Source organism: Cricetulus griseus, chromosome 10 (genome assembly GCF_003668045.3).
Source record: "Cricetulus griseus strain 17A/GY chromosome 10, alternate assembly CriGri-PICRH-1.0, whole genome shotgun sequence".
Classification (NCBI taxonomy): domain Eukaryota; kingdom Metazoa; phylum Chordata; class Mammalia; order Rodentia; family Cricetidae; genus Cricetulus; species Cricetulus griseus.
This window is the reverse complement of record NC_048603.1, coordinates 19,740,031-19,759,036: the sequence shown is the minus strand read 5'-3', so window position 1 is coordinate 19,759,036 and position 19,006 is coordinate 19,740,031. Positions and strand designations below refer to the sequence as shown.

Sequence of the window (19,006 nt, the reverse complement as noted above, 5' to 3'; positions counted from 1 at the left end):
GGCTCCTTTGACTCAGCAGAGAACCCTGTGACTTCTACTCAGTGATGCTGTCATTCCATAACAGATTCTCTGTTGCGCTGTTCAGTTGTAGAAGGATGTGACTCTTTTCTTGTTTTCCTGTTTCGTTATGTTCCTGTGAAAGTGACGGTATTAGCCATGCCTGGGTTCTTCCACAGATGCTGACTCTTCCAAAAGGAGTAGGGACAACAAAGAGGAGTGCTCTTGAAGGCCTTGTAGGTGTAGGTACATGCCGTGAGTCACTTTCTTCCCACCTGGCTAACCGTGGCTGAATGATGTTCTAGAAATTGCTAGGCAGGAGTTATGGGAAATTGGGTCACGGAATTCATTTTGCCATCCGCTTGGAATGAGTTAGGCAAGTTAACATTTGCCGGTTTCATAACCACATGTTGAGAGAGTTACTGTCACCTTTCCATGTCCTAATTCATCTTACAGTCAGTGAGGACTGCCTTGTGAGCTGCATCTGCACCCCATGCCTAAGTGTGTGCATGCTGAGCAGCCTAAAGATTAATGGAAGAAATTCAAACATTTCTTGCCCATAGGAGGAAAAAAAAAACAAAAAAACAAAAAATAAAAACAAAAAACACAAATGGATCCTTACTTTTGGTCAGAGTGCTGTCGTTGTGGGTATGGGGTGTTGGTTGCCTGTGGCTCTGATTTTTGTTCCGTTTTTGATAATGAGAAAATAATTGAACCAATCAAATTAGTGAATTGACAGATAAATATTGTGTGGAATGAACTTGCTCTAGTCTCAACTGCCATGGTAGCCTGGCAAAATATTGTTTCATTTTCAGGAGCAAAGGTTGGAGCATTCTGACGGGAAAAGAAACCTTAATTATTTATTGTGTCCCACACTCACACCTGGCTGTTTCCAAGGCACTTAGTGCTGTGACTTGCACATAAGGCCAATGCTGCTTCTACTATACCCACACCTTAGTGTTACACTCCGGTTACTAACAGCCACCTACCATATTGCTTTAATGTACCTGGAAGGTGTCAACCCCAGCCCTGAGCAAGCATGCTTTCCAGGCCACTGCAGGAGGAAACAGAACACTGTCACAGGGACACACCTTCCCCAAGCAACTCCTACTGTGAAGGGTTCAGACTGCAAATGTGATTACTTAATTTCACATCTGTTAGTCATTGAAATACCTTCTCAGATTAATAGCCTAGCTGAAGGATTTTCCCCACTTAGCCTAGCTTTTTGTAATCCCTTGACACAGTTAATGTACAGCGCTCAGCGGCTGTGTACTGTAACTCGGCCATCACTGATGGCTGGTGCCGGGAGGGGAAGAGGCCTCCTCCCGTCCCTTATGGTAGCTCGCCATTAGCAGCTTCCCAGCTGTTCCCTCTTAACCTCATCCTGCTCTCTTGACCCAACTGCAATTGTGTGTCACACGAGTACAGTTGGTAGTCCCCACATGTGTCTAGACATTGGCCATTAGTCTTAACTGTTTGAAATCCTGATGGTTAGTCAGTGTTTAGCTTTCATCATTGTATGTGTAGGATGTGTTACCAAACAAAAACAACAAAAACTAAACAGCGCCTAACTTTGTGTTTCTTCATCATTTTTTTAATAAAGTGTAGGTGCACTATAAAATAATGAATATCATATCTGAGAGCCTTGACTAACATGAAAGCATCATCTTAGAGCAAGTGGAAAGACCTGTCTCCTGAGGACAGCTGAACTGTTCCCTTGCAGTGGAGTAGCCATGAAGCGATTCTAAACTCCCAAGAGGAGGATCTTCTCCCCCTCTCCCTGCACACCTTCTCATTTCCAGCCACACTGTGATGCCCAGCACCTCTGTGCCTCAGTCAGTGCTGACTAAGTGGATAGATGTGGAAGGGTGCCTGTGTTGAAGAAAGCCAAGTTTTAGAAAGTTGCCATCTGCAGCGGCATTGTGCTGAGGCTTCTGTGAGTTTGCATCGAGCTGTGCAGTACAAGCATCTATATTCACCTGTCTCAGAGACCATTAGCTCTCATGAAGAGAAGCCATGTCCTCATTAGTTTTTCTTTAGCCATTGGCAGTTTGTGACACACTCTTTAAGAATTTCCTGTAAACAGCCCTACCAAGCAGGGTGACTTCCCTTTATGGAGGTCACCATTGACTTGATTAAATGTGGTTTGTGTCCCTTTCTATTTGGTACTTACCTATTTCATGACACCTTAAGCTGGTAAGTGAAAATGGAGAACTATTAGGAAGATTGGATGGGAATAAGGATGAAAACAAAGTAATAACCTAAAATAAACAAATAAATAATAAATAAGGCCCTTTCCCTATTTAAGAATATCAAACAGTCCCTATCTCTGAGAAGAGTCCTTTTACAATTCAGAAATCTAAATTCTAAAGATGTCCTTGAGGCGGGGAACTTAGCTTATTTGCATAGCATATATGCAGCCTATTCCTGGCACTACAATGAATAAGAATTTTTAAAAGACCTTAACAAATATTCAATAACAAAAATTTTATTTCTGTAACCCTTGTTTGATTATATTTAACCAGCCCTGTTTACTTTTTAAAAATGGATTTACCACTTGCTATTTGAAGTGGTTATTTCTACAGTAAATATGGGGGCAGGGTATCATATAGTTGCTTATTTAAGCCAAGCCCAGAGGAAGAATCCTGGTGTGTGTTTGTTTATTTTAAATCCTGACATGCTTGAGGCTTTGTTGAGAAAGTCCATCTTCTTTGTAGTAAGAATCCTAAAATAGAAGAGCATTCTCAAACAGGTTGAGGCACAAAAAAGACACAATTAATGGGCATGTTGTCATTGATGTTGCTATCTAATGAACTATAGGAAGCTGAGGCTGCAGAGGAATCGCCTGTTGAAACTGTGGACTTTTCCCTAGGTGAGTAGGAACTGTGTCCTCTGCAGTGCCTCTGAGCCCAGGGTGTTCCTCAGTGGTTGCAGTCACAAAGGAGTCTTTGTCATCCAGAAGAGTGTCTGCTGGGTGTGTGTGGCTGGGATCACCATTCCTGAGAGCCTAGGTGACACATGCAGAGTCCTGAGTAGAGCTGGCTGTCCATAGTCAACCCAAAGCCTCCCCTTTGTTAGACTTTTCTTTAACAAATATTCCAGGAAAGCACAGTAGTTCACCATCTCCACTTTTTCCTAAAATGCAGAAAACAGATAGGGGATGTGTTTCTGTCACTAGGGGCTTTGCATCAGGGCCTTGCTCTCTAGTTTCGGGTTACAAAATTAGCCATAATTACAGTAACCCCACATCTTTTTCTGGAGGACAAGAAGTTCCTTTCTTCCAATGATACTAACTTATTTATTATACCCATACTCAAGTAATTATATAACTGAAAATTTAATTAATGTAGTCTATAGTGTACAGTAGTTCTTAGCCTGTAGGTTGGGACCTCTTTGGGGGTCACATATCAGATGTCCTGCACGTCAGATATACACATGATGATTCATAACAGTAGCAACATTACCGTTATGAAGTAGCAATGAAAGAATTGTATGGCCAGGAGTCACCACAGCATGAGGAACTGTACTAAAGGGTCCCAGCACTAGGAAGGCTGAGAGCCACTGTTTCTGTGTTTTCACTGTGAGCACTTAAATAGTTCAAAACGTGATCATGCATGAAGACAGGCCTGGCAGAGCCCTGCACTTCTGCAAACTGGGGACAGCTGCTTTTTGGTCACAGTAAAAGAAAATAAGCATTCAAGGAAGCATGTGTCCCTGTTGTGCAACCTACAAACTGCAAAAGAGAAAGGTTCTCTCCATGTTGCACCTATGGCAGGGTTTCTTTTGTTTGTACCCCTTAAGTGCTCACATGCTAACTGCCAGAAGGAGTTCTGGCTTGCGTCACTTTGCTGCTCGTCAGGCCTCACTTTATGCTCTCTGTGTGTGAGTTCTTTATATACCAAATTCTGGGTGTCTTCCAGTTCACCTTGTTTCTGTACAAGCTCTCTACGTTATCACCAATCCAGCAGGTTACCCCTACATCACTGTCTCCTCCATTTCAAAACCAGCCCTAAGCCTTGGATCTCTGGGTTCTTTCTGATATGGCCACACATGGGAAGAGCCACAGTCAGTGATTCAGGTGTACACATTGTCAGGGCAACGGCTTGCTAACCAGTTACTAACTTATTATTTATTATTACCAATGTGATACTTTGGGTATAACTAACAACTCTACTTTAGAAGAAATAATCATCTGTTTGGAACCAAATACTGTGACCATGCAAGGATGGTGGTGAAGCATGGATTCAAGTCACCCTACATGATGACACTTGACAAATATGGATGGTTATTTCACAGCCAGATTTTAATATGCTGTCACTCCTTCCTACATAAAGGAGAGAAGCTGGTTTAGAATTCTAAAGGTGTCCTCAGCATGGAGTTGAGTGTCTGTCCTGTTCACCTGTCTGACTGTTGAACCATCATCAGCCTTTCGCTCACGGCGCATCAGCTTTCAGGGTTCCATCTGTGCTAGCACACTCCTTAACCACACAGACACCTGAGTATTGCATGCCTTTCCATAAGCTGTTGGCTCCCTTTTAATCTCTTTTCCTATCTTACCCTCATCCTCCACCTGGAGCCTCTGTCCTCATCAGGCATTGTTAGTGTCAAAAAATGATGATTGAATTTGAAGACCCGAATTGCTGTTGTTTTCAGTGCTAGAATTGAGCAATACTTTATCCCATAAAATAGAGTAAATGTTTAGTGAGCCCAAAAAGGAAGGTTAAATTTGTATAAACGTTGTGCCCTGAGTCTATATCCCCAAAGACCACCAAGAAAGCAGATCCAGTGCAAAAGCAAAGAGTCCTTTTTTTTTTTTAAATTATTATTATTCCAGTATGCTGGGGCCAACCACCCTATACAGAAGCAAGATGGTGATGACCCCAAGAAGTAAGTGGGGGCTCCTTTTAAGCCTTACTGAGGGGAGTATCCAAGGAAGTTAGATCATTTTGGATATGATTGGCTTAATCAGTCCTTTCATACACACATTCAAAAAGAGCTGGGCTGGGCAGTGGTGACAAATGCCTTTAATCCCAGCACTCAGGGGACAGAGGAGGGCTGAGTTGGAGGCCAGCCCATTCTGTGAATTTCAAAAATGAAAAAGAACTGAAGAAGGCAGAACCAAAAAAGGAAAGGAAAAGTGGAAAAGCAGGTTGATCATTTCAGAGGGACTCTCCTTGTGAGGTAAGGACTAAGAACAGTGAGAAAGTTTACCCCCATCTGCATCCCATTTCCTTTGCTGTGTGAGGAACAAGACCATTTGGGAAAGTTGTCTGTTTGTCTCCCTAACCTATGTCTGTTCACAAAGCCTTATAAGCAGTTCAGTTCCATTGACACAGACCTAGAGCCTGAGTGGCTGCATTCTTCCTTAGTTTCTTCCAGAACAGTGGTCTCCCTAGTTTGTGTTTAGGTAGCTGGGTCACCTCTGCCACTTAGCATTTCTCCACCTCTGCTCCCTTTCTTGCCTTTCTTTTCATTAGATGGTGGGTTTCTTTCTTGCCTTTATTTTATCTCCATTGCACAAATTCACAGGGCCGGACAGTTTCCAGATGTCGCCTAAAGGTAGATATAGAAGGTAGCTAACGTGGCCGTTACTATACTGTCTAATTCCCACATTGTAGCTGTGCATTTGCACACTTCCCATCTTCTTAATGAAGTAAAATTGAGTGTATTCAGCCAGTTTTAGCAAACACTAGATGATTCACATTGGGAGCTAAGAACTGTTAAATAGCAGTGCCATTTAATGAGGACTCTGTTATTCCAAGAGGCCAAATGGGCTTTTCACTGTCAGTTAAAATGCAAATATGTTTTGTTCTTATCTGTGTCATTTAGCCTTTCTGGGATTGAGATTCTTCTCAGTCTGCAGATGCTGCTGCTGCTCATATTGTAGCTGACAGATATGCAGTCAGTTTACATGTCTGTAACTTTGCCCAGCTCGAGGATTCCATAATGGAGTGTTTTCCATTGAAACTTGACTTCCTTTAACAATTCAAGTGAGGGCTAATAAGAAATTAAATTCATCAAATAGAAATGCTGATTCTTTAGAGAAAGTGACAATAAAAAAAACTCTTTTGATGATGATAGAAGCAAACTAAAACTGAGTGGCTGTGGGTGTTTGGAGAATTAAAATGGTGTTGACAGTTGTTTGGTTCCTTTGTGTGCACATACAGTTGTGTGGGTCAGCAGGTCACAGGACAGTTTTGAGGAGTTAGTTCTCTCCTTCCAGTGAGTGGATGCTGGGGCTAGAGCTTAGGTTGTCAATGTGTGGATCCTAGGGCCAGAGCTTAGGTTGTCAAGCTTGGCGTTTAGAAAATCAGATTTATTAAAAATGTGCATTTGCCCTCCTTCATGATGCATAAACTTAAGTTGTCTGCAAAATGCAATCATGTTATTCTTATTCTCCGACTCATTTAATTGTGAATGATTGCGCTTTGACACCTAGGTAGTGTTTCCTGCTTTCTTAAATAAGATGCCACTCAGTGCGTGAAGGCTGAGCTGAGACAGGAATCTCCTGCCTCATTTTGGGCGATGTTCTGACTGTGGTCCCTACAAGTTGATAAGAACAAAGGTCCTTTCTTCAGCAGGTCTTGGGTATGTTTCTGTTATCTAGCTATGGTGTGCTTATTAAACAAAGTGGGAGACTATACTGTAATCATCAACTTGTATGGTGTCACCTTGCCAAGGGGAAGCTGTGCTCTCTAGGTTAAAGAGACAGCAGAGTCTCCTAGAGTCCATTGTAAAGCTCAGAATGGCAGAACCAAGAGATCTAACCCCCATACCTTCCTAGCACACAGGCATCTGAGTGCTCTGTGGGATTTGAGTGAGCAGTGAGCACACTGTTGTGAGTTTCATTCACACAATTGTGTGTGCAACTCAGAGAGCACTCCTGGCAAAGCCTCATCTGGAAAGGAAGAACGATTCTTGCCAAGCCTCAGATCAGCACCAAGCCAAGGTCACAGTGACTCCCAAGGGCTAAGAAGGAGTGATCCAGGATTGGGACCAAGTCTCTGGTCCCTGGGCTAAAGCTTTTGCTTTCATTATTCTCACTTAAATAATGCTGTAGGCTAGAAGAAATAAGAAAATGAGCAAAAGATTAGAAGAACCAAAGCTAGCGGCTTTGTCAGTGCGTATGTCAGGGCATAACCAGCCATGCACTCTTTGTCCTGACTGCTGTGCTCTGGCTTGCTGTCCTGCTGGAGGTGACACTCAGCTGCAGTAAAGCCACCAGCTCCAGAGGCAGTGAGAGACTCCATCACTCACTTGTTGTGTTTACCATGAAGGGGCTGGTAGTACCTGAAGAACTTCATTTGTGAATGATCATAGAACACCCTTGCACTGATTCATGGATTAGGGAACCCTTGTGCTCTGCAACTGTTGCTTTGAATGAGAGAAAAGGTGGCTGCCTTTTACTTGGTGACTGTGAAGCCTGCCTGCAGTATTAGGTATGCCTTGCCTCACCACTTCAGGGGAGTGTTTCCTCACAGGATGTCAGCTGTGGCTCAAACCCATTTAAAGAGCCGGAGATGCTTTTGAGTAGAAGCAGAGGCCCAGACCCCATGTTCTTTAGGCAGACATGCTGTTTGTCCTGTTCTCTTGCTTTATGGCCCATTAAGGCTGCACTAGATGGAAGATGATTTGCAGAAAAATGATACCCTCACCTGTCACTTGGGAGCACTTTACCACTTCCCCGTCGTGCAGATTCTCCTCTTTTGAAATCCCACTGCAGGAACATCAGGGAGGCCATTAGGGAAAGCCAGGCATGTGTTTGAAGTTTACCTGTCACTCCTTAGCAGTTTCTGTGTGGAGAGTCAAGAAGAAAGGTTGCTCTCATTCAGTCTTCCCTGGGGGCTTTGGGGATTTGTTGTTTGTTTTTTTCTGAGACAGGGTCTTACTATGTAGACCAGGCTAGCCTCAAACTTCCCTCTTCCTCCCGAGTGCTGGGATTAAAGGAGTGCGCCAACATACTTGGCTTTGGCTGAAATTTTAATCCTGACAGATGTTGGGATTCTGTGCAGAAGAGGGCTTTGCTGGCAGCATATGTCCCCAGTCCCCAGTACAGCCACTGCTGAAGCAATGTCGACAGGTAACTGATCACTAACTGCTTCAATTATCTTGTTTTCCATAGTGAACTTTTTAATTAAAACAATGCAGACTGTGGAAAGGTTATTTAGGAAAATACATTTCTTAAAAATATGATTTGAAAAGCCCAGGGACACCTTCTTTAAATGGAAAAAAACATGAATGTTGTATAATTTCTTAAATTTACCAGAAATAAGAGTGAAGAGCAACAATATGCATTTTGCTTGAAATGTCTGTCAGGAGCCTCACAAGTCAAATCCTTTTCCTAAACTGCTTGAATGGCTGATTTATTTTAGGAATGGGAAATTATAGGAAATAGCATGTTAAATAAATGAGTCTAGGCAAGATGGGTAGGGCAGACAGCTTTACTTTAATCTCCTCCATAGTGGCTTTCAGTTTAAACTAACCCTTCTCTTGGTGTCAGATTAGCCATTGGTGTGCCTGGTGTCCTCCTGCACATGCTACCGTCATCTTTATCTCCTTATAACACTGTTTCCTTCAGGTGGTCAGTCTCCTGTGTGGATGCATTATTAATGGTAGACTCTATGCCTCTTTTTATCATCAGGGCCGAGTGTTTGGGAAGGACTAAGTGTTTGATTTCTCGATACAGAGACAAAACACAGTTGACTTTAGGATGACAATATACACAACTACCTTGTGTGCAAAGAAAATAGAGAGAGGAGGTAGCATTACCCTCAGGTGGGAACTAGTAGCATTGAGATGGGGTAGTCGGAAATAGCCAGGAGGAGTTTCTCTGGAGACTCCCAAACACAGAGAAGGGTGTATACCACAGACTAGGAGTTTGATGGCTGTGTGTCACTGTTGAGGTATCTTAATGCGATGTTTTTAATGTGATGCAGTTTATTTTTAGATAGATAGTGTCGGGTACATGACAGGATATGGGTAAAAGATACTTCAAAACTATTACATTTGCATGTGAATATTTGAAAAAATAAAATGCAGCTATGTCACCAAGCTTGTGATAGCCAGTGAAAGGCTCAGGGGTGGACACAGTGGTAAAGCAGGGAACACAGGTAGCTGGATTCAACTCTGTGCTCTGCCTCAGTTCCTCATCTACGAATATAAATAGTGACATTTGACACCTGGGAGTGTTAGGAAGATTAGTTAGATTGTCATATGGAAAGAACTCAGGATTGTATCTGCTGCTTAAAGTGAGACACCTAAGTACTTCTGTTGTTGTTGACTCAGAAGTCCAGTTACATTTACCAGGGGAGCCTCATCTTTCAGGAGGAACACCAGTACAATTGTTGCCAACCAGTGACAAACAGGGAAAAAGTGGTTTGGGGGCTTAGCTGGGATTCAGCATAGAAGGAGTGCCCTGAAGTGCTCTGGGGAGTACAAATCTGTACGTACCTTGGAAAAAGTTTCTACACTGATTATGTCACAGTCCTCCTTTGCTCTCAGGACCAAATGGTACATCTGAGTGGCTCCCAGCAGCAATGTATGAGAGAGTAAACCAGGCTCAGTGGGAAACCCATAGGCAAAAGCAAGCTGAAGACTGCCAACCTAGGTGGAATAGATAAACACCCTGCAGCCAAATCACACAGAACAGTATTTTAAAGCCATGGGGGAGAAGCCAGTCATTGCTAGGTACAGCAGTGTGAATAATTTCCACAAACATCACACTGAATCAAAGAAACATGGCACAAAATAGTAGCTATTCTGACTCTAAACTTTCAGATTATGTTGAAAACCATGGTGGTGCTTTGGGAGCCGATAGTAATAGTAAAATGACATGGGGTTGTTCTAGGAGGTATCGTTGCTCCATTTCATGATCGGGTGCTCTTTCTCTGGTGTATATGATGAGCTGAGCCCCCCAATGCCACTCTCTAAGCTGAGTTCTTAGGACTTTTGTTTTATAACTCACTGGGCTCTTGAGTAAGAGATTCAAAGATTTGATCAACTTGTGAATTCAGAGAATCTAGCTGTTAGACCTAAGTTTGCTGTGTAAAGCAGAACAGCCCACTGCCCTTCAGTCTGTAGGACCAGGTAGTGATCTGCAGGATTCTCAGTGAGCTCTGAAAACTCCAAGGAAAATTGTTACAAAACTGAGAGCTGGGTGCTTTCATTTCAACCTCTGTATTGGTTGGTCGGCAGCCCTGAGCTGTGTTTTGATTCCTACTTTGGATTTTGCCAAATTGAGGTTCTGAGAGATTAGTGAGATCTCCATGGGTATGTACCACGTCCGTGGATTTGGAATGTGATTGTCACATTCCCAAAGCCTGGTGGGAGCAGCCTTGTGAGGCACTTCTTACAGCCACAAGGTGAACGGCTGCCCATGGCATCCTGGGATTACATACGTCATATTTGATGCAGTTGGTGTGGGGAGATGTCTATTTAGGGTTAATAATACTGCAGCCGGCTGTGTCTTTACTTCAAACTACTTAGCTCATATTGTTCACTGTCATTAAAGATACTGTTGAAGCTACATTGCCAAGGATATTATTTCCCAGAGTCCCAGCTAAAATGAATTTTAAAAAGTCTTTATTATTTGTTTTATAAACTCAATATAATTATTTTAAATCTTCAAGTTGCTGAAGCTTTCCGCACTGCATCTGTGTGGAAATGTCTTATATCTCAAAGTGGCCAGTTGTCACCCTTGTTAAAATGAAGTATTCACAATATAATTACCTCCCTTTAAAAGGATGTCACACTGAAGCAATATTTTTGTACTCACTCTTTTAAATTCTCTCAATTTAAAAGGTTTCCCCAGATTTAAATATTGTGCTTGATTTTATTTGTGGCAGAAGTGCTGTTTTCTCTGTCCTGGAAGATGACTTTAAAGCTGTGTGCTGTGATTATCGGGACGTGTGTCAGAGCACATGTCTGTTGCTGCAGCCTGTTGTCTAGCCAGGGCTCTATTGTCCCAGTGCTGTTTCTAAACAGAAATCATGGGTGTCTGCTTGGTGAAGAAGCAAGCTTTGTATGCATTTGCACAATTTTTGATAACATCCTTCTGACTTTCAGAAATAGAATAGACATGCAAAGGTGATCATTTGCTCTAGGCAGAGAACAGAAGTCTGAGTGCTCTCACCAGATGTGGTGTAAATGTCAAGATTTTCAACATTCCAATAAGTCCTATGCTTGCGTCCTTCTGTAGCGTTGCCTTGACTCCCATTCATCTTAAGGAAAGTTATTGTGATTCCTGCAATTTGGTCATAAATTTGTTCTTTTGTTCAATCACTCAGCAGCTGTTGCTATATTGCCTGCTGTATGTGAGACGAGACCATGCCCTGGTTTGCTCCCTCCTCCCATTGTCTTTGACATGCACTTAGCTTTCCCTCCATTCACCTCTCGTAGGGCTTCTTCCTTCTCTCACATGATCTGACCCGTGCACACACATGTAAAGATGCACTTACATGCAGGTGTGCGTGCGTGCATACACACACACACACACACACACACACACACACACACACACACACACACACAGAGAGAGAGAGAGAGAGAGAGAGAGAGAGAGAGAGAGAGAGAGAGTTTTAAATCTAGCTTTCACATGAAAGAGAAAATAACACAGAATGTGTCTTCCTGAGTCGGGCTTATTTTGCTTAACATGATTACTAAATGGGAGAAGAGAAGAAACCAGCTAGGTGATGTAGGGGAGACAGTGGGATGGATACCAATGAGAACAAAGTATAATAACTGTGCATGCTGATGCCGATGGTGCAGAGGAGAGAGACTGGTTCTAACTCCTAGGGACCTTCTAGACTAGAAAGCAAGAAAGGAGTCAAAGAAATAATTACAGGTGCCAATATCGATTATGATAGCTCAAAATGATACTTCAGTTTGCAGGATAACATTTGCTGTCCAAGAAGGTCCCAAAAGAGACCTTTTGTAGAGGCACCATCAATGAAACCACACAGGCGCCCATTTGGTCTGTATCTTTTATGAGCCAGGAAACAGTAGAAGTCAGGAAGCAACAAGCCTAGATTTCCATTTTAGCTAGGTTCTTCTAGAGGAATTTCCAGATGAAGACACACTGTAGAGCCGAATGTAGATCTTTGTCCCATTGAAAGATTGCAAATGATCTGGAAGCTTCTGTAGGTTCTGGTGAACCTGATAATGCCAGCTGGACCTCAGGCCTTGGATCAGAACGCAGAGGGGAGGGTATGTGAGAGAGGTTGAGGACATTAAACAGATTCTCTGGCTGGTTGGAACAGCTGCAGGACAGCATGGCAGCAGCTCTAACGGAAGTGCGAGGAAGGTGAGGGAAGGCCTGTGAATGCCTCTCAATAACATAAAGGGACGCCTAAGATTCGTCCAGATCAATTCAACAGTTGGTTTAAACGACGTCTCGACCTCCCAGTCAAGTCATTCTGGTCATCTGAGGATTGGCTAGAACTGAAGAAGCTGAAAAATGTGCAGGATGAGATGAGACAAACACACAGGATTATCCTGCTTTTTACCCAAGCATCTGTCCAGCAGACCAGTATTACAGAGTCCTCGTTGCATGTGGCTGTGCCTGGTCTGAAGGAAGCTTTTAAGACAACCTCAGTTCATAATGTAAGTGAAGTACAAATACAAAGCAAGTCATCCGCTGGGGGCAGTTTCAGAGCTATGCACATTAGGCTAAATGCTGGCATTGTGCAGACACAGTGGACTGTTGTTGAAATTTTGTGAAAGCCTCCGGTTTGAACTTCACCCTAGAAAGCTGACTAGGCCAAGAGGCATAGAGGGCAGAGACAGTGGGGACACCTGGTGAACTGGATAGGTTTCTACACTGGAGGCATAGAAGCGAAACAGACAAGGATAGGTATCATGTCATAAAAGAGAATTGTCTTTAAGAGAAAATGTGGAAGCGTGAGAAACAACACAAAGATCTCCGGGGTAAAGACATTTCTTATGTATCAGCTGTGCCGGTGAAGCATAGTGAGCTCTGAGTAGCTTGCATGTGTGACTCAACCAAGATCTCAACGTCTTTTCTCTTCTGTTTTATTATTCCACTTTATTGCATGTTAAATATAGCCCATAATGTACTCTTTTTTTTAAATTCTCACTCTAAGCCACTGAAATACCTGAAGAGGAATTTAAGTGTAAAATTATACAAATAAGAAAAAAGTGAGTAACCAGTTGCTTTGTACAAAGGAAAATTTAAAAAAGAGAGAAAGATAAAGAGGATGGCTAAATTTTAATATCAAATTGTCAGACAAAACATCTTAATACAAGGACTGGCAAGGAGGTGCACTCCTGTCTTGCCAGCACTTGGGGGAAGGTAGAGGCAGAAGGTGCAGAAATTCAAGGTCACCCTCTGTTACAGAGTGAGTTCTAGGCCAGCCTGGGCCACTTGAGATAGTCTCACAAAAAGAAATTGGGGGAAAATCTAATGTTTAGAGCCTTCATAAAGCCTTACCCTTCCTCACCCACCCTTGCTCACTTGTCTGCTGAGCCATTCTTTTGTTCATGCTCAGTCTTGTTCTCAGTCTAGGATGTCCATTCCTTAACTGGTCCTCCACAATGCAGCTCCTGGCTTTTCATCATTAGTGTCCATTCCAGCTCCTAGCTTCCCTGGATGCAAAGGTTCTGTCCCCCTTGCTTTACACCTTCAGTTCATTCTGATTACTTTTAAGACCTTTCTCTGAAAAGGAAAGGCTAGCTTTTCCATTCACAGTGGGGCTCCTTTGCTTTTCTCTGTTGGCCGGGTCTGTCTCATCGCAGTGCTTACTTTGACGTGATAAGTTGTAAGGGTCTCTTTGGCTGTCCATTGTCTCTGCTCCACTCCACTGAATGCCGGCCCAGTTGTCACACACAGGAAGATCTCCATCCATGGGGTCTAGCACAGTGCTGGCAACAGGTGACAGATGGAAGTTTTAAACAGTGATTAGAAGTGTCCCTGTTTCTAAGAATGGATAGAGAAAATGTGGTACATTTACACAATGGAGTACTACTCAGCGGGAAAAAACAATGGAATCTTGAAATTTGCAGGAAAATGGATGGAACTTGAAGAAATCATTCTGAGCGAAGTAAACCAATCACAAAAAGACAAACATGATATGTGGATTTTAGACATAGAGTAAGGGATTACCAGCCTACAATCCACACTGCCAGAGAAACTAGTAAACAAGGAGGACCCTAAGAGAGACATACATGGTCCCCTGGAGAAGGGGAAAGGGTCACCATCCCCTGAGCAAATTGAGAACATGGGAAGAGGGGGGGGAGAGCTACAAGAATGAGAAGGGGAGAAGAGGAAGGATGCAGAGGTCCTGAGGGAGCAGAAAGGTTGAGTCAGGTGTAGATTAGAAGAAAGGATATGTGAGAGGTAGGGTTTTAGTTGGGGGGGTGGTAGGGGAGGAAGGGAGGGAGAAGGGAACTGGGATTGTCATGTAATTCAATCTTGTCTCTAATTCAAATAAAAAAAAGTCAAAAAAAAAAAAGAACTGTATTGACTAACATTGATGACAGTGGACATCCTGTGTCATGACTAAATGACATAGTCCTGGCTTTTCCATAACCACTTTCACCTTTAGTATGGGCATGTCAGATAGAATCCTCAGTGTGTTGAGATGTGATCCAGGTAGACCTAGTTTCTTCAGGACTTTTATCATAAATGAAAGTTCAGTTTTGTCCAATAATTTTTTCCATAGCTGTCAAGACAATTACGTGTTCTTTGTCCTTTATTCTATTAAAGTAGTATATTATATTTAAAAAAAAGACGTGTCCCTGTTATTAGTCATTGCCAGCCTTTAGCTTAGTAGTTGCCCAGCATTCATGTTACTGTTTTGCTACTGCTCTGATAATGAAAGTCATCTCAGAATTTTTTTATGGCCACTTTGCTTTGGCCATTGAAAGATCATAAACAAATTAGTAATTTACCTTTAACTCTGAAGAACACTGTGATTTGCTTTTTGTTTTAAAATTTTATTCCTTTTATATGACTCTCCTCCATTCTGTATTCATTTCTTCCTTTGTGACAAAACATTCAACTGTGTAGGTAATCATGTATAATTTATGTAAGACTTACTCCTGCAAGTTGGTAGTATCCATTTATGCTAATACTTGTTTTATAAAATCGAAAGATTTTGAAACCTTCTATTTAGATAACTGTTTCTTAAAAATCAAATAAAGTGAGTCTGTAAATGCTTTTTAAAAGTGAATACATAATGACCAAATGAAGATAGTTAGCATTTTATTATCCTTCAATAAAACTGTACCTGCAAAATATGTCCAATTACTGCATCTATTTTTAATTTAAGAAAAACTGGGGCTAGAGAGATGGTTCAGCAGTTAAGAACACATACTGATTTTGCCCTGGACTGGAATTGTGTTCCCCCAAACTCACTTTAGGCTGCCCTAAATTGCCTGTACTCCTGTCACTCCAGCTCCAGGGGATTCTGATGCTCTCTTCTGCCTCGTGGGATCCTGCATTCACACGCCCATGCACACACCAACACACATATATACATGAATAGAAATAAAGTCTTTTAAGAGAATGAGGTAGGCACCTCTGAACCTATTGTGTGACTCTCCTTTGCACATTGTAGCTTTTGACATTCGTTCTTCACCCTTTTGAGTTTTACTAAAACTGCAGGATCCATGTGCACATGTGGATTGTAGGGTACCACCTGAGAGTGATGGGCGTCAGGGTCCTCATGAAGCTCTTCGTATGCGGGGCATGTATGCATACTTCCTCATCCTTTCTGTGTATTTTGGGGATTAGCATTAAGTGTCGGAACAGATTCTGATAGGAGGATGAGCCGCATTGAGTGAGAGACTGTGCATTCTGGACACTGATACTTACTCTCCTTTGACCACATAGTAGATTTTCCTGTCTCCAGGGGTTGTGCACATATATCATTTCTGAATAACTGATCCCTGTTGTTCCTAGGTGTTGTTCATTTAAATATTTTTAAAATGCCAGTAAATCCAAAGCCACTGTGTAATTGAACCTGAAAACTTAGAGGACAAGATGCAGGGCTTTGGTGGTCTAAATACCAGTATGAACATGTCTGATTCCTTTTATGGTAGCATTGTTTTTCCTGACTGTTTTTAAGTTCACAGTGAGAGGCAGAGGCAGGAGGATCTCTTCTGAGTTGGAGGCCAGCCTGGTCTACATAGAGCTCTCTCTGAAAATGAATTACTCAACATGGGGAAAGCATGTTCCCCAAAGAATGACAAGGGTGGCTTTTCCTTTGTAGTTATGTCTGAGTTATAAGACGTCTTTATCTATACTGGAGAGTAAACCAAATCACGTGTATTATTTGTAAATATTTTCTTCCATACGGTGGATTATCTTTTATTTCTTTAAAATAGTGTCCTTTGAAAGTTCAGAGCTTTGAGTTTTTCTGAACTCTATTTCTCTCCACATTCCTCAGCTCTGTGCTTTTGCTAGCCTACCAAGGAAATCACTGATCCAGGGTCATGATAGTGGATACTTATTCACACTTAGGTTCTGTTCTCTTGGTTCTGTAACTGTTCACACACAGATGTGATGCATGTTGTGTTGATATTTGCATATAATGTGAGGTTGTCGTTCAATTTGATATTCTTACGTGCGGGTCTATCTGTGGGTGCCTCAGCATTGTTTATTGAAAAGTGCCCAGTGAGCTATCTTGATACTGTAGTTAAAAAGCGAAATGCATTTAAATATGAATGGTAGTTTCTGACTTTTTTCTTTTCTGTGTGCCCATGAGTGGTGTATTGCTTTGGGTACTGTAATTATTCATCAAGTATATAGACTGCTTTCTTTCATCTACTGCCCTGCAGGTGTGTTTTACTTTTACTGGATGTATTGCTCCATAGATGTACAGTAGTATTACCTATTTATATTGTCCTTTATGTATACTTAAATACGAAGTTTTTCATGTAGCTTCAAGTTGCCAAAGGCTTGTCACTTCTCTGAAGGGCTCCCTTTGTATTTCCTAAATAGTGTATCTACTCTGGCCGATTTTCTGTTTTTATCCGCTAAAGTACTAATTCCCCGTTTATTTTTCATTGGATATAATGAAAAATATATCCAAAGTGTTTCATTGGATATAAAATACTGCATCCAATGCAACTTAAAATGTTAAGCAGTCACTCTTCCTGTCTAGCTTCCTTTGTGTCTGGAATCTGGGTTTTCATTGTCTTCTAGTTACCATCCTTCCTGCCTGTTAAGAGTCCAGATGTTCCCTTTGAGAGGTGATTGCCTTTGGCAGGGGTTTCTGGTTTGGTCGTGGGTCTCTTAGGTTTAGTGTTTGGAAATGTTAAGCTTCTTAGGTATGTGAAGTTTTTTCAGCAAATTGGGAAAGTTTTACAGTTGTTTCTCTGAATATTTTTCTGGTTGTACATTGGTGCTGTTCACAGGACTCTGACACTGTGTTCTTTTTTTCCATCCTTTGTTCTCAAGCATGTCTGTCTTCAAGTTCAAAGACCTCTGTCCTGTGTTTCTGCTGAGGAGACCAGTGAAGTTTCTGCTATCATTACTGATTTTGAAGCCAAGCATTTACCTTGGTTTCTCTGCATACTGATAGTCTCTATTTGATGAAGCAATTCCCTGAGGCCTTACTTGATCGTAACAGTTTCTTTAGCTCCTTGGCTGTGTTCAAGATGTTGGTTTAAATTCTTTGCCTAATGAACTAGCTTTTTGGGGGCCCATTCCATATGCTGGGATATCTTGCTCAGCCTGGATGCAGAGGGGTGGGGCTAGGTCCTGCCTCAGCTTGGTAAACCAGATTTTGTTGACTCCCCAAGGGCAGCCTTACCCCCTCTGAGGGGAGGGAGAAGAGAAGGGAAGGGGAACTGGGGCTAGTATGCAAAATAAAAAGAATAAATAAATAAATAAATAAATAAAACATATAAATAAATAAATAAGTTCTTTTCCTAGCAAATTGAATGTTTCAACTTCTCAGAGACAATTTTTATTAACAGCTATTTTTCTTAGATCATGTTTTTGTAGTTTTTTTCTTACACATCTCAATTTCTTGTTTTATACTAGATACAAAATATTAATTAGTCATCAACTCTAGGACTCACATTCTTCCAGGATTTGTTATGTGTTTTATATTTAGGACTATTCAGAGCTAATCCTGTGAAGTCTGTGTGTACCAGGTGTTGCCACTTTAGTCTCCTCTGCATTAACTTGGTACCTGGCCTCCCAAAGGGAGCAGCTCTGGGCCTGTGGTCTTTTCTAAGTCAGGGGATGTGGCATGAGGTTGGCACAACCCTCCAGATTCTCAGGAATGTTTTGGGGTTTTTTTATGCTTATTAATTAACCTATTTGCTCGGTATTTCTCCACAGTCTCAAGCAGCTAAAAATCTTAACCAAGTGGCTCTAATTATTTTCTCGAGCTAACCCCTCGGGAGTGAGCCTGCTGTGCTAAGGAGAGTGCCAAGTAAGATCAGGTGAAGGCCACTGACAGGGAACATTACTAAAGGGTGTTTAGTTGCCTCACTGCACCCCAGTGGCTTCCAGGCTGTTGCTAAGTGAAAAGATCACATATCTCTGCTCTTACCGTTATTTAGCCATCCTTTGTTTGTGTGTGCGTGTTTGTTTTTAAATGATCACTCTTTGGCTCTCTGCAGCTCTGTGGTTCATTTTTGAGTCTGGACAGTGGTGATCTCAGCAATTGTTTCCAGCACGAGCTTGCTTTTTTGAGAGAATGTTGGGAGCTCCTTGCTCTGGCGTCTATACTGAAGCCACCACTGTGCTTCTCACATCGTGGTGAGACTCGGTTAGCCTCGGTTAGCCTCGGTTAGCCTCGGTTAGCCTCGGTTAGCCTCGGTTAGCCTCGGTTAGCATCAGCTGGTGTCATGCAGGGTCTGGAAGCAGAGTGCCCTTTCTTGCCAGAGGGTCTTTTCAATGTCTCTCCTAATGGTGTGTTTCAGGACTATGATGATGGGTACGGTACTGCATATGATGAACAGAGTTACGACTCCTATGACAACAGCTACAGCACCCCAGCCCAAAGGTAAGAGTCGCCCCTTGCTGCCAGGCCCT

At 42.2% G+C, this 19,006-nt stretch overlaps 1 protein-coding gene across 4 annotated transcripts in view; it reads left to right on the top strand.

Moving 5' to 3' along the window:
• LOC113831991 (KH domain-containing, RNA-binding, signal transduction-associated protein 3) overlaps window positions 1-19,006 on the top strand; it is a 579,685-nt gene that overhangs the window by 521,468 nt on the left and 39,211 nt on the right. For all 4 annotated transcript variants that reach the window (XM_035449678.1, XM_035449677.1, XM_035449676.1 and 1 more), the window contains one exon: window positions 18,895-18,977. In XM_035449678.1, coding sequence (XP_035305569.1) covers window positions 18,895-18,977 — 83 coding nt within the window. The remainder of the gene's footprint in view (window positions 1-18,894; window positions 18,978-19,006) is intronic.